Raw genomic sequence first — 12,444 nt, forward strand, 5'->3', positions numbered from 1 at the left:
GATACTTTCCACTAAACTCATAGTACTACTTGACTTAGAAGCATAGGATCATCTCCTGTGTATCAGCAAGGATTGAAATATCTTGCCTGGAGAGAGAAAAAAAAAAGAATCTAGCTTTTAAAGCAGCACTATGCTGTAGGTTGTGCTGATTATTGCTTTGTGCTGCATGACTGTGATTTTTGGCATGTGGTGTCGCATACCAAATTCCCCAAATAAAATGTTACATGATATTCTAAGAGCTCTTAGAAAGCTTTAAAAAGAGATTTGTCCACTGAGTGGGCATCTCTTCTAGTGAAGCCAAATGATGCAGCAGGAATAGTTTAAGAGGAGGAAACTTTAGTCAGCAGATAATTAGTCTTTTTAAATAAGTGCAAGGAGAAAAAAAGGAAACCTTCCATCAGTCTCGTGTTTGGAAAAGTTGTCAGCAATCCTGCTTTCATTGTGGCGGGTTTACAGCTATATGTTTGAATAGCTAAAACATCTGTGCAGCAACATTGTGAAATCCTCATGTTCGGAACCCCTGATAAGGAGGACTGCTGAGTGATCGGCTCCTAGAGGCTCTACAGGCAGCAAGGGTTGCACACACAGTGGTCACTGCTTGCCTTTCCTCCTGGAAGGAGGAGAACGTAGGAGACAAATACTGTTTTATGCGTGATTTTTCTTTGAGAGGGAGAGAGCAGGAAGTGCCTAGGAAATGGTTCACGACAGAAACCTGGAGTTGTAAACAGGAGAGAGGAGGAGGAGGAGGAAGAAGAGAGCTCATGGGTGCAGTTTGTGAACAGTTGAAATATTGATACCACAGCAGAGGAAAACCAGACTCCTGTGAGTGCGAGCACGTCCTAAGCCACCCCAATGGAAGGTGAGACGGGACCTGAAGCCAGGAGAGCAGCCAGCAAAGCCACACGGATCGCCCTTGGTGTCTTTGTGAGTGGCACCGTTGTGCTTGGCACTGCGCTTTTCTTGGGTAAGTGAAAAGGTTGAGGCTAACCTGAATGCATCCCTCCCCAATTTGTCTGTTTGGTGCCAGTGTGCTTCACAATGTGTTTTGGTGAAAATCTCCATCTCTTCTTTTAACCCCATTTTATAATTATCCCGAAATGTAAATGTCAGGAAAGGAATTTGCTGTGGGAACACTAGAGCTGAAAGAAGCAACGTGAGCTCATGTAACTTTTTGAATGCTAAATTCAAATTTGGATTCTCAGTTGAATGTATTCTAGACAGAGTTGTGTTCTTTCACAGAACGGGGACAAAAGGGTGAGATGATGTGTATCAGTAATGCTGATTACAAACTCACAGATTGTGACCCATGTGGGCTAACATTCTCTGTTTCCTGGAAATGAGTTGAACACACACATTTTATGGAATCTTTTGGGTTTTCCTTCATTTGGTTTTCATTTAGGACTTGACTAAAATTCCTGTAGAAGGCTTCAATAGTGCATATGCTTGCACATTTTTTAAATCTTTCTGTTCTTCTGTGATGAATTCCAAAGTTGTCCTTGCAGAAATCATAAAGAGTGCATCCAGGATTAAATTAAAATGTTTTGATCAGATTTATAACCTATATCTGGACATAATAGAGATGGAATTAGTTTTTCCTCTCCTGGATTTGGAATCATCTGTAGATTGCTTTTATTGTAATTTCACATGGAAGCATGTGCCCACATCTATAAAATTGTGTGAGATGGCATAAATGTGCCCAGAACCACCCAGCAGAGAAGAGAAAGCGGTGTTATATCCTGTAAGAATTTGCAGAGACAGATCCTCTTTTGGAATAGTTCAGTCCAACTTTTCATCTCTATAGACCAACACAGACTTCTCTGGACTGGAGGGAACTTTACCTCTAAGTGTACATTTTGCTTCCCTCCAATCTTTTGTGATTTTATGATTCTGTTGGAAAAGTTTGCTTCATTTACAATCACAAGAGAGAAAATGATGACAGGGTTTCTATAGAATATTTAAAGTAGCAGGCTTCCACTCAGTGTTGTTCTGCTGTAGAGCAAATTCTACAAACGTTTGCAGGCAAGTAACTTTTGTGTTATGTAATTAACCTCACCAAGTTCAACAGAACTCTTTATAAATGTGAGGAGGATTGATTGTTAGTGCAATATATTGTTTCTAGATGATAAATAATATTTTTCACTTAAAGAATACAATATAAACCACCAGAGAATAACAGAGAGACCTTGTTTCTGGTTTGGGGATTTTTTTTTTAGCATTAGATTGTTTGTTTATCGGTTGTAAAAAGCAATATACCCTTAAGACCATAGCTTGTTAGAGATAGAAGGGCTTTATCCTGAGGTGAAAATACAAGCAAATATATTAATTCTTAGAGATATTTTTCTAAGTGTGCTGAGGCCTATTCCATGGCCAGAGATTTGGTAAAAATTTTCATTGGCATAACTACTAAGAAAATAAAAATGCTGGCCTTGGGTCAACCAAAATGTTAGTAGGATTTGTTTGGAAATTGTCTGAGGTTTTCAACCAAAAGAATAAAGGAAAATGTTTGGTTTAACATTTTGTCAATGCAACGTTTCAGTGTTTCATTGTGACATTGTGTTTGGTTTGTAAGTTTGAATTTAACTCTTTTAGTCTGTTAAACTGTGGAAAAGGAGACTTTTATTTTTGTTCATGTGAAACATTTCAGGCACCACAAGATGGCTTTTTTTTCTTCAATTTTCATTTAATCTTCAAAGCTTACTGCTTCTGGTAGATCAGAAACAATTTCCCTTCAGTATTCCAGCCTGAGGAGTAAAACATAGCCTTCGCTTTCTCCTCATGTTTCTTCATCTCAGAGGTCCTACAACTTTCAGGAATATGGGAGAATCTCATACTGTTATTGACTGTTACTTGCTTGTACAAGTGGTAGCCTTCCATGATTTTAGGAGGGAAGTACCAGAGGAGTCACTGGGCATCACATGGGAGGTCCTGTCTGTAGCTCTCCCGGCAGTGTTGTGAGCTGTGGCAGTGCAGAGGCCACCTCTTCCTTGAGAGCTGGGGCCAGACCAAAATCAAGCAGATCACTATCCAGTTCCCTTGGGCAAAGAAGTCAGGGGGATTTGAACCTCATTTTGGTAGCTTCTCCTCCTGACTTGGTAGCTCTTTGGACTTCTCAGATTATAGGAACATTATTTGTGTCTGCATATTTGTACATCTTTTCCCCTTTTAGTCTTTTTGGGAAAGCTTATTTACAGTGTTTGTTCGCTTAAGAAAGAGGCTTATAAAGGAAGAGACTGGGACACTGAGTGTTATAAACACAGCTGTAGGTAATAATGTAATGGTTAGTTCTCTTAACAACAAAAAGGCAAGAAAGCCAAACCAGACTAAATTTTTCAATCAAAATTAGTTGGTAATTGAAAGGGAAATGTTACTGAGGAAGACTTTTTTTTAAAAATTGTTTTAATGATGTAAATGGAACAAAACCAGTTTAAATAGTATCTTGCCTTTGTTTCAAAGTATCAAAACAATGAGAGTTACTTCACATTCTTTACTAATTCTTTTTCATTCTCCCTCATTTTTTCATCAACTAAAAAAGAATTAGTGTCTGGGATTTACTCTCCTTTCCCTGCTTTGTTAAGAAAAAATATCTAGCAAACTTTCAAGACTTGACTCAGCTCGAAAAGACTAACTTTAAAGCAGGGAAAAGGTGAGTTAAGAGGAGTGCAATGTTTAATTAATAAGCACATTATCCATTATTTCTATTTCACGTGGCTCACAAACATATGCTGGAGACCACTGCTTCCCTGATTTCTACTGTTCTTCCATATCCCAATTACAGTCTTGGCTAATTTACAAAGGCTACTGAGGTGTTGTTTTTCACTAAGTCAAGGCAAACTTTGGTAAAGTCATCCGGAAAGAGTTTTACATTCTCAGTTTCCAAGAAAATTTTATTGAAATCCAGCCATTTCTGTTATTAACTGTCATTAAAGCTATGAGGTTAGAAGAGATGAAATAGCTTTATATTCAACTCCAGGTTTAGGATTTTTAAGAGTAAAATTTTCCACTGCTGACATACCATTTCAGATTTTCCTATCCTTTTTGAACAATATATAGCTACAGGAGAAATGGCTTTATAACTATTGGTACTAGTAAAGCTAGGGTACCTTTATCAAGTCCATTGTTTTTTTGTTTTGTGGGTTTTTGTTTGTTTGTATGGCTTTTTTTTTTTCCTTTTTACTTTAGCCATGAGCTGCATTATTAAGACAAGTGATACAACAAGGCATTTCTCTACGTCTACTGAGCATGTCTGCTAAGTCTTACTTCATCTGCCCCTTGAGACTGTCCCATCCTCATCCCAAGTATCAATTATCTGCATATTTGCTGTCTGACAGCAGTGTCTGAAATTAGCTATTCCTATGCTTTAGTTACTCTGGGCTTTCTGCAAACGTACACTGAAAGACAACCCTTGCTCCATGCTGCCTATGAACAAAGCAAAAGGAGAAGCAGGCACGGGGGGGGTGGAAATTATTTGACATGAGCTGCAGTATTTATTTAATACATTCTAACTGTTTTAAATCAATATAGCCAGAGATGCATTAAGGTTAGACCTTGCACTATTTGAATGATTAAGCACACAACATCTGGCTGCAATGGTCAAAATTCATTACAAGTGATCTCATTATGGTTTTCCATTTTGCAGTTAGCCAAGGTCTAATAAAGTTTCATCAGAAGCAACAGTACTGTTTGACCTCAGAATGCATTGAAGCTGGTAAGGAACAATTTTATACTATTATCTCATGATTATAGTACATTAATGAGATATTTTTACAGTTTAAATTTTTTCCATGGTACATTTTACTCAGAAAGCCTTAATCATAATGAGGGGGGAAAAAAATCCAATCCAAACTTTTAAAAACATCATTGTTTATTTTCTATAGTTGAAATTCATCATTTACATTGCTTTAATTCTATTCTGCAAAGATTAACTCTAAGTTTCCCATAGGGATTACGTATTTACTTTATAGGAAACAAAATGTTGGGTGACTTGACCTTCAGGTATATTTTGTTGTTTGCTTCCTAAAAGTCAGAAAACTAGCAAGTGAAATGTTAAGCAGAGAGATGGTCTAGGGCCAGACCTTGCATAGATTTTCACAATTGTAATATGGTGGCTACCACTCAAAATCTGCAGCTACTTCCATATTGACAGGCTCTTTTCCATACACAGAGGTATATGTGCTAACCCTTTCAGACCTGGGGCATCTATCTGTATAATATGCAAGCTAAAGGGACCAAGCTTGGTAGGACCTGTGATCCTTCCATTTTGCACTGTTTTCACATAGTTTTTCCCACATTAAATCAATGGGAGTTTTATCACTGAGGGAATATCTCATTAACATTTACAAATATCTAAATGGTGGGTGTCAGGAGCTTGGGGCATCCCTTTTTTCTATGATATCTAGCAGCAGGACAAGGTGTAATAGGATGAAGCTGGAACAAAACAAGTTCCATTTAAACATACGAAAAAAACTATTTCACTGTGAGGGTGAGGGAGCCCTGGCACAGGCTGCCCAGGGAGGGTATGGAGTCTCCTTCCTTGGAGATTTTCAAGACCCACCTGGACATGTTCCTATGCGACCTGATCTAGGTGACCCTGCTTCTGCAGGGGGGTTGGACTAGATGATATCTAAAGGTCCTGTCCAACCCCTACCATTCTGTGATTCTATGACCATTGAGCATAACAAGAGCAAAGATCAAACAATAGTTACCACATCTGGAAATCTGCTCCTAGAGCTGGAAGCAACATAGACTTTATATGAACTTAAAATAGTGTTTATTTCCATTCTGAACCATATTAAGCTGATGCAGTGAGATATTTGGCTTGTATTTGAAATCCTGACAAATTCTGTGAGGCTCTATAACTTGAAGAATTTGCAAATATTGACATTACCTGGACATCACAAAAAGTTCCATTTAAACATAAGAAAAAACTATTTCACTGTGAGGGTGAGGGAGCCCTGGCACAGGCTGCCCAGAGGGTTTGTGGAGTCTCCTTCCTTGGAGGTCTTCAAGACCCGCCTGGACATGTTCCTATGTGACCTGATCTAGGTGAACCTGCTTCTGCAGGGGGGTTGGACTAGATGATCTCTAAAGGTCCCTTCCAACCCCTACCATTCTATGATTCTATGATTTCTGGCCATTCTAATTCTACAGTGCATTGCACTAACTGGCACTAATTGCCACTCTGGCTGCCACCATCCAGCACGGATTTTTGGATGAGTGCCAATCTCTAGGTAAAGTGGGACAGCTAAACAAAGCACCACAACCTCCAAAACATCACCAACAAAACAAAACAAAAAAGTGTGAGGGTTTCATTTTGAGCTCTAGAGCAAAAAAAGGTCACTTAAGAAGTTTGAGTCTGAATTGACTTTCTTCTTCTAGCGAGCACACAAAATAGCACTTGGTTTTTTTTTTTTTTGGTAAGCTCAGAAGAAGCTGGGATTTTGCCCCAAGGCAAAACTGAACAACTATATGACCTAACTGTTTCAACTGAGTGCTCTGTGTAGTAACTACGTAGTGTCTTGAGGCCTGCCTTCCTCGATAGCTTTTTAAGAGTGACAGAAAATTGCCATGGACTAAAACATCTTCAATGTAGTTCATTTGAGAGTTTATAATGTGTGAGAGAGAACGACAACTCACATACAGAAATACAATAGGAAGAGTTCCTCTAAGTGAAGCTACTGGATGTTAGAAACACTATCATAAAGTCTGTCAAAGTCTGATTTCCTGCTAGAATTTTTTAATTAGTTATTTGGATGAGCCTCAAAACACATGGTCATTTAACTAAAAAGTATCTGGGATCCACATATTCCATGTTACTTGACTCACTGGGATTTGTGTCACAATCGCTATAATGCATACAAGGGGTAATGGTTTTAAACTAAAACAGGGTAGATTTAGACTAGATATAAGGAAGAAATCTTTTTACAATGAAAGTGATGAAATACTGGACAGTTTTCTGAGAGAGGTGGAAAATGCTCCATCCCTGGAAACATTCAGTCCAGATTGGACAGGGCTCTGAACAATTTGATCTAGTTGAAGATGTCTATGCTTATTGGAGGGAGGCTGGACCAGATGACCTTTAAAGGTCTCTTCCAACCCAAACCATACTATGATGCTATGATTAGATACTCAAAAGCTATTAAGTCTCTGACTTAGCAGTCTGATCTCCTTCTTACCAGTCCTACCTAGTAGCTGGTGGGGATGCAGTCGTAAAACGGAGCTGTAAATATTATAATTATCATTTCCAATGAATGGTAGATCAGGACTTGATTTGTTTTCTTGTACAGCTATTCACCTAAATGTAAACAGTGCATAATTTCTGGAATGGTAATTATAATCTACTTGACATATATTGCTACTAAATTCCTCACGCAATTAATTCTATCATGGCAACGACGGAGAGGTTGTCTTCAGGTCTCTGCTCTTGCAGTTCCTGTAGTGCTCTAATCAGTAGTCATTGCCATACAGCGCTCAAGAACATTCACTACAGATACCCTGTCCTTCTTTTTACTTCTCATGTAGGCACCATTAGATGCCAGAGAGGCTGAGTGCTATTCTTTCTGCTTTTTAAAAAATCGCATGGATCAGGACACACATGAGCCCCTAGACTTAGCTTGCAAGTGAGGTCAGCATCATGTTGCAGAAGCTGGTAAATGTTAATCGTCATTTCTAGACTGTGGCCTTTTGTAATTCTCTGCTTAGGAAAAATGTTCCTCAAAATCTATATGGTGCCTTCTTTACAGCTGCTAGCATCCTAAGCAAGATAAATCAATCCGTAGATCCGTGTGAGAACTTTTATCGATTTGCATGTGATGGTTGGATATATAATCATCCTATTCCTGAAGACATGTCAAACTATGGTGTGTATCCTTGGCTGCGACGCAATGTGGACCTCAAACTAAAGGGTAAGTGTGTAGTTTCTGAAAGTGTTTGGTTTGCTTGTCACTGTAACTTGTTAATTGGCCAGTACTGAATTTAATAAAGACTCAACACTTCTTTCTGATCATTAGATAATATCTAATGACCCTATTTGATGTTCTCTTTTAAGTATGTTTTTGTTAATTTTTATTGAAAATAATATTGAGAGATAGTGAATTGTAACAGAAACAAAATGTGGATGGAAGAATACAACTGCTGGAAACCTGACCAGTTAAGAATGGAAAGACAAATGGATACTCCTTATAGCAAAGGAGAAGGCGAGGGGATTTGAACTCTTTCCCCCTTGCAGTAGACAGGTAGACAAAAGTGCAGGAGCACAACATGCACATTTAAGAACATCTGAGATCCAGACAAATTTCAGTCTAGGACAGCACTCTAACAGTGGCCACTAGCAGGAAAGGAGTATGTAAGGGAAAACTAGAGTGATATTTCCCAGTATTCTTGCTTAGCTCCTGACAGGAGGGAATTTACAGGCTTCCAGAGGTAGAGGTTGTTTGGATTTAGTGTTTTCTTCACACTACTGTTCAAGCTGCCATTGAAGTACCTGAGCTATCATCAGTGAAACAGAAGGATGCTTAAGAAACTGTGTCTGAAGATAAAAATAGCCCTGGGGGGAAATGTGTAGGTAGAGAGGTATTTTAATCTGTGTAGAGCTTGACTTTGCGCTATACTCTGCAGCAAGGCCACCTCATCAGGAAGCTGTGCAGACCAACTGCGTAGAAAGGGTGATGATTATAGTTAGGTAGGAAATCCTTGCCAGATTCTTGTAATCTTCACTGAAAGTCATGCAAAAGAAGGGAGATGTAGAAGATTTATTGTTGTTGGTGTGCTTGAGCATTGCACACCTTGAGCACGTTATTGACCTATTAGTTGACATAAGAGCCTGCTTTGAGCTCACCATGCAACAAAGGTCAATTTTAGGATGTTATGCTTAAATATAGCATTTCTTTTTCTCTTAGAATTTGTATGTTATGTGCACGTGTTGGCATCAAAGCCCTTCTCCACTTGCTTTCTTAAGTCATATCGTACTCAATTTTCACATCATTAAAGTATTTTTAAATCTGCATTCAGTTTCAGAGTTTGGATTTTAGTATAGGGTATGCTCTGATTCCTGCTGATTTAAGTCTTCTGAAGACGTCACAACCAAAAGAAAAAAGTATTACCAAAGCCTGTTTTAAGTTATGCTTTGCATTCTAATTGTTCTGATGCCAGAATTGGGCTGTATCAGATATCTGCACATCCTGCATGAACCTCAGACACAAAGAAGGCAATTCTAATTGAACATGGAGTAGCAAACTGTGACTCTCATCCTTAATTTCTTCCTTTTACAGAACTTAATAAAAGACATCATGCTAAGCCACATTTTCATGGTTTTCTTACTACAGTCTCTTTAGAAGTTGCTAACCCACAGCTAGGAAAATACAAGACAAAGAAAGAAATGTCTAAGTGAGAAATATTTGCTTAATGGAAGCTCTGTATCAGGAAAGGGATGTAATTAAGTGCCTGATAACTACTTCAATAGGAAGTCTAACCTGCTCCTTGGCAGGGTACAGGGACAAAGATGTGAAATGTTGAGTGATGTAGAAGAGCTGATTTAATATAACATTTACCACCTCCCTCTTAACTTTTTACTGAATAAACTTTCCAAAATGTATTTGAGTAATTAAAAAAAGAAAAAGGAGAAGCAAAAAAAAGTGTTGGATGTCGTGTTGATAGCTTAAATAACAAGGTGTAACTTCAGCCTCTGTATATGCTTATGTTTTAACTTGAGTTACTTCAATAAATTAGATTGACACTGAGTTAATCATTTGTGGATGAACACAACCTTCCTATCAAAAGTTTTAGCAAGATGAACTCTTGCCTAGACAACCAAATATATGACTAACCAGGCCTTGGCAGCTAGCTTAATATCTTTTTCCCAAAGAACTGTTAGTGGAATTTTGTACTTCATTGTAAATGTCCCAGTTTGACACTGAATAGATTAAAAAACCCTAGTCATGAAAAAGCAGATTGTTACACAAGTATTATGTTCTGAAATATTTATCATGTTAATTAATATACTATCATATTAAAGAAAACAATTAATCTTAAAGTGATAACATAGCTTGACCAGAAAGCCACATTTTTCGTATTCAATATTCTTTGATGGTGTGATATAGAAGGAACTATTTGTTCAGGCAATGTATAAGAAAATGGTGTTACTTAAAATAAGTTATTTGAACATCTAATCTGTTTTCTGGTCCTTAAATGTTCCTGAGTCTTAGGCAGAAAGAGAATTAGGGTATTTGTGTGGAGACCTGTGTATGGCCTTGGTTACACAGTCTTCTGGAAGCTTCAATTTTACTTCAGAGGCAATTGCTACAGAGGAAGATCTTCGACTTGGTAATGAGTAGCAAGTGTGAGAATCAGTTTTGCCTTATCAAAAAGTGGTAGGTATGTCTATAATGCATTTAATCCTACATTAAGTATTACTAAGTTTGAGAGTAAAACTCTTTTCCCCTCTTTGTTTTCTTTGAGGTTGCAGACACATAAAAGCATACGATTTTGCAGGTATCAGCTTCAAGAAAGGTTAGGACATTTTTGTTATTGGTGAAGGTTCTTGGTGCTTTCATGAGGAATTCCAAATAGAGGCATGGCAATGGATCAATGGAAAATAACTGATAACTGATGCATGGTAGATATTTTTGGTTGTTTGTCTGTAGTCAGTTGAAGAAATAGGACAAGAAACTTTAATTTTAGGGTTCTTCTAGATTTGCAAAAGTTAATGTGATAGTTAAAAATCCTATTTTTATAAGATTTGGGTTTATAATAGACTAGGAATATTTGTACAAGCATGTATATATAAAAAACACTCCCATTGCTTTTGCTGTCTTAGGATGAATTAAAACTAAAATTATATCATCATTTCTCCTTTAATTTCTTTTACATACTTTGTTTGAAGTGCACTTGGATTTCTTCTGATCTCAGAGGAATCCACAAACCACATGTGTAACTCACTTTGATCTCCCAGCAATACAAAATGAATACAATCCCAACTTGGTGAAAGCAGTGGTAGGTCTTTCCTTGGATGTCAGCAACAGCAGAGTTTTGTGGGTTGTGGAGGAATGTATAGAAGGTAATTGTAGATAGCCAAAGATATGACAAAAGCAGAGACTTGTGTTCTTGGTTATGACCCAGATCTGGGTAATGGACATCTAATATTTAGGTTAAAATCTCTTGGTTCTTTATAGAACTGTGCTGGGGAGGACTGAGGTACTTCTACTTCCAGTTCACCATTCCTGGTTGGACCAGACTATCCCTAACCTGAATCCAGCTTTTCATTTGCAGATATAATACAGATGTGTTAAAAAAAAAACAGACCTCTTGTTGACTAAGAACAAAGACTTTTTCTACCGATGAGCCTCTGAGGAAGCCTCTGGATTCCTTCAAAATAGAAATGTTTGACTGTGGCACCCATTATACGAACAAAAGCCATCTCAAACTGCAACTGTTTCAGCCTTATACCAAGTCACAATTGCAGTGTCTTTGTGAGTTAATAAATGTTTTTCACTTACCATAAAATTTCCTCCAAAGTTGTTTGTGCTCCTGCTGATTTTTTTTCATTTTAATCGGTGACCTTACTTAAGAGTTTAGGAACACCTTACTGTTGAAATCCAAGTGGCTTTTTGTGAACGATTCAGATCTGAAAGTCTGAGGCAAGTAAATCTTTGTCCGTTACCTGTGGTGAATGTTTATTGTGAACCAAGCAGTTTCTTTTCCTTTCTCTGAAGTCTGCAGAACAATGATATACAGCTGCTTTTGTTGGTGGTTTTGTGTTCTGGGGTTTTTTTTTGTTTGTTTTTGTGTTTTTTATTTTTAAGTGACCATGCAGGAAGCAATAAATTAAAAAATCCCAAACAAAACTACACAAACATTCATAAATCTCAGCACTGCAAAGGAGCTGATTTAAATTATGTGAATCATTTATGAACATGTCTTCCAGGCCTTATAAATTTAATTTATGTCTGTGGAAATGAGTTTACAGATTAAGTCTCCATACTGATCCTGGAGCAGTGAGACACCTACTTCAGGCTAATTTGTTGCACCAAGCTTTCTAGTGTGACTATTGTCTGAATGCCAGTCAAAATGAGGAATTTCCAACGTGGCAAAGAGAAAGAAGAAGAGGCCTTTTAGGAGGATATGATGTGTGTGTTTTTAAACAAAATGAGCAGACAGCCAACAAAATAACTTGTCAGGGTAAGCAAATTTTCCCAAGATAATGTGCAATGGTTTTTCTTAGAAATGAAACTTCTTTTTTTAGGTAAAATCAATATGGTAAAAAAATATCTTCAGTATGGAAATGTATACCATTTGGCCATAGGATAGTCATCTCAGACGAATCCTAGAAATTGATGTTGGGTATCTGCTGTTAGAATTGAGCAGCTGCTGCCCTGCACAGAGGACTTTGTGCCACAAAGCTCTTTAGGGCTGATTTCTCTTGTCTCAATCTTCAACTAGTGCTTAGCAGAG

At 37.7% G+C, this 12,444-nt stretch overlaps 1 protein-coding gene across 1 annotated transcript in view; it reads left to right on the forward strand.

Annotated features, from left to right (window-relative positions):
- The first annotated feature begins 852 nt into the window (after window positions 1–852).
- The window catches only part of PHEX (phosphate regulating endopeptidase X-linked), a 105,623-nt gene continuing 94,031 nt past the window's right edge, over window positions 853–12,444 (forward strand). Inside the window, exons 1-3 of the mRNA XM_061988589.1 lie at window positions 853–964; window positions 4,637–4,705; window positions 7,740–7,901. Coding sequence (XP_061844573.1) covers window positions 853–964; window positions 4,637–4,705; window positions 7,740–7,901 — 343 coding nt within the window. The remainder of the gene's footprint in view (window positions 965–4,636; window positions 4,706–7,739; window positions 7,902–12,444) is intronic.

The sequence above is a fragment of the Colius striatus genome, chromosome 1 (assembly GCF_028858725.1).
Source record: "Colius striatus isolate bColStr4 chromosome 1, bColStr4.1.hap1, whole genome shotgun sequence".
Taxonomy (NCBI): domain Eukaryota; kingdom Metazoa; phylum Chordata; class Aves; order Coliiformes; family Coliidae; genus Colius; species Colius striatus.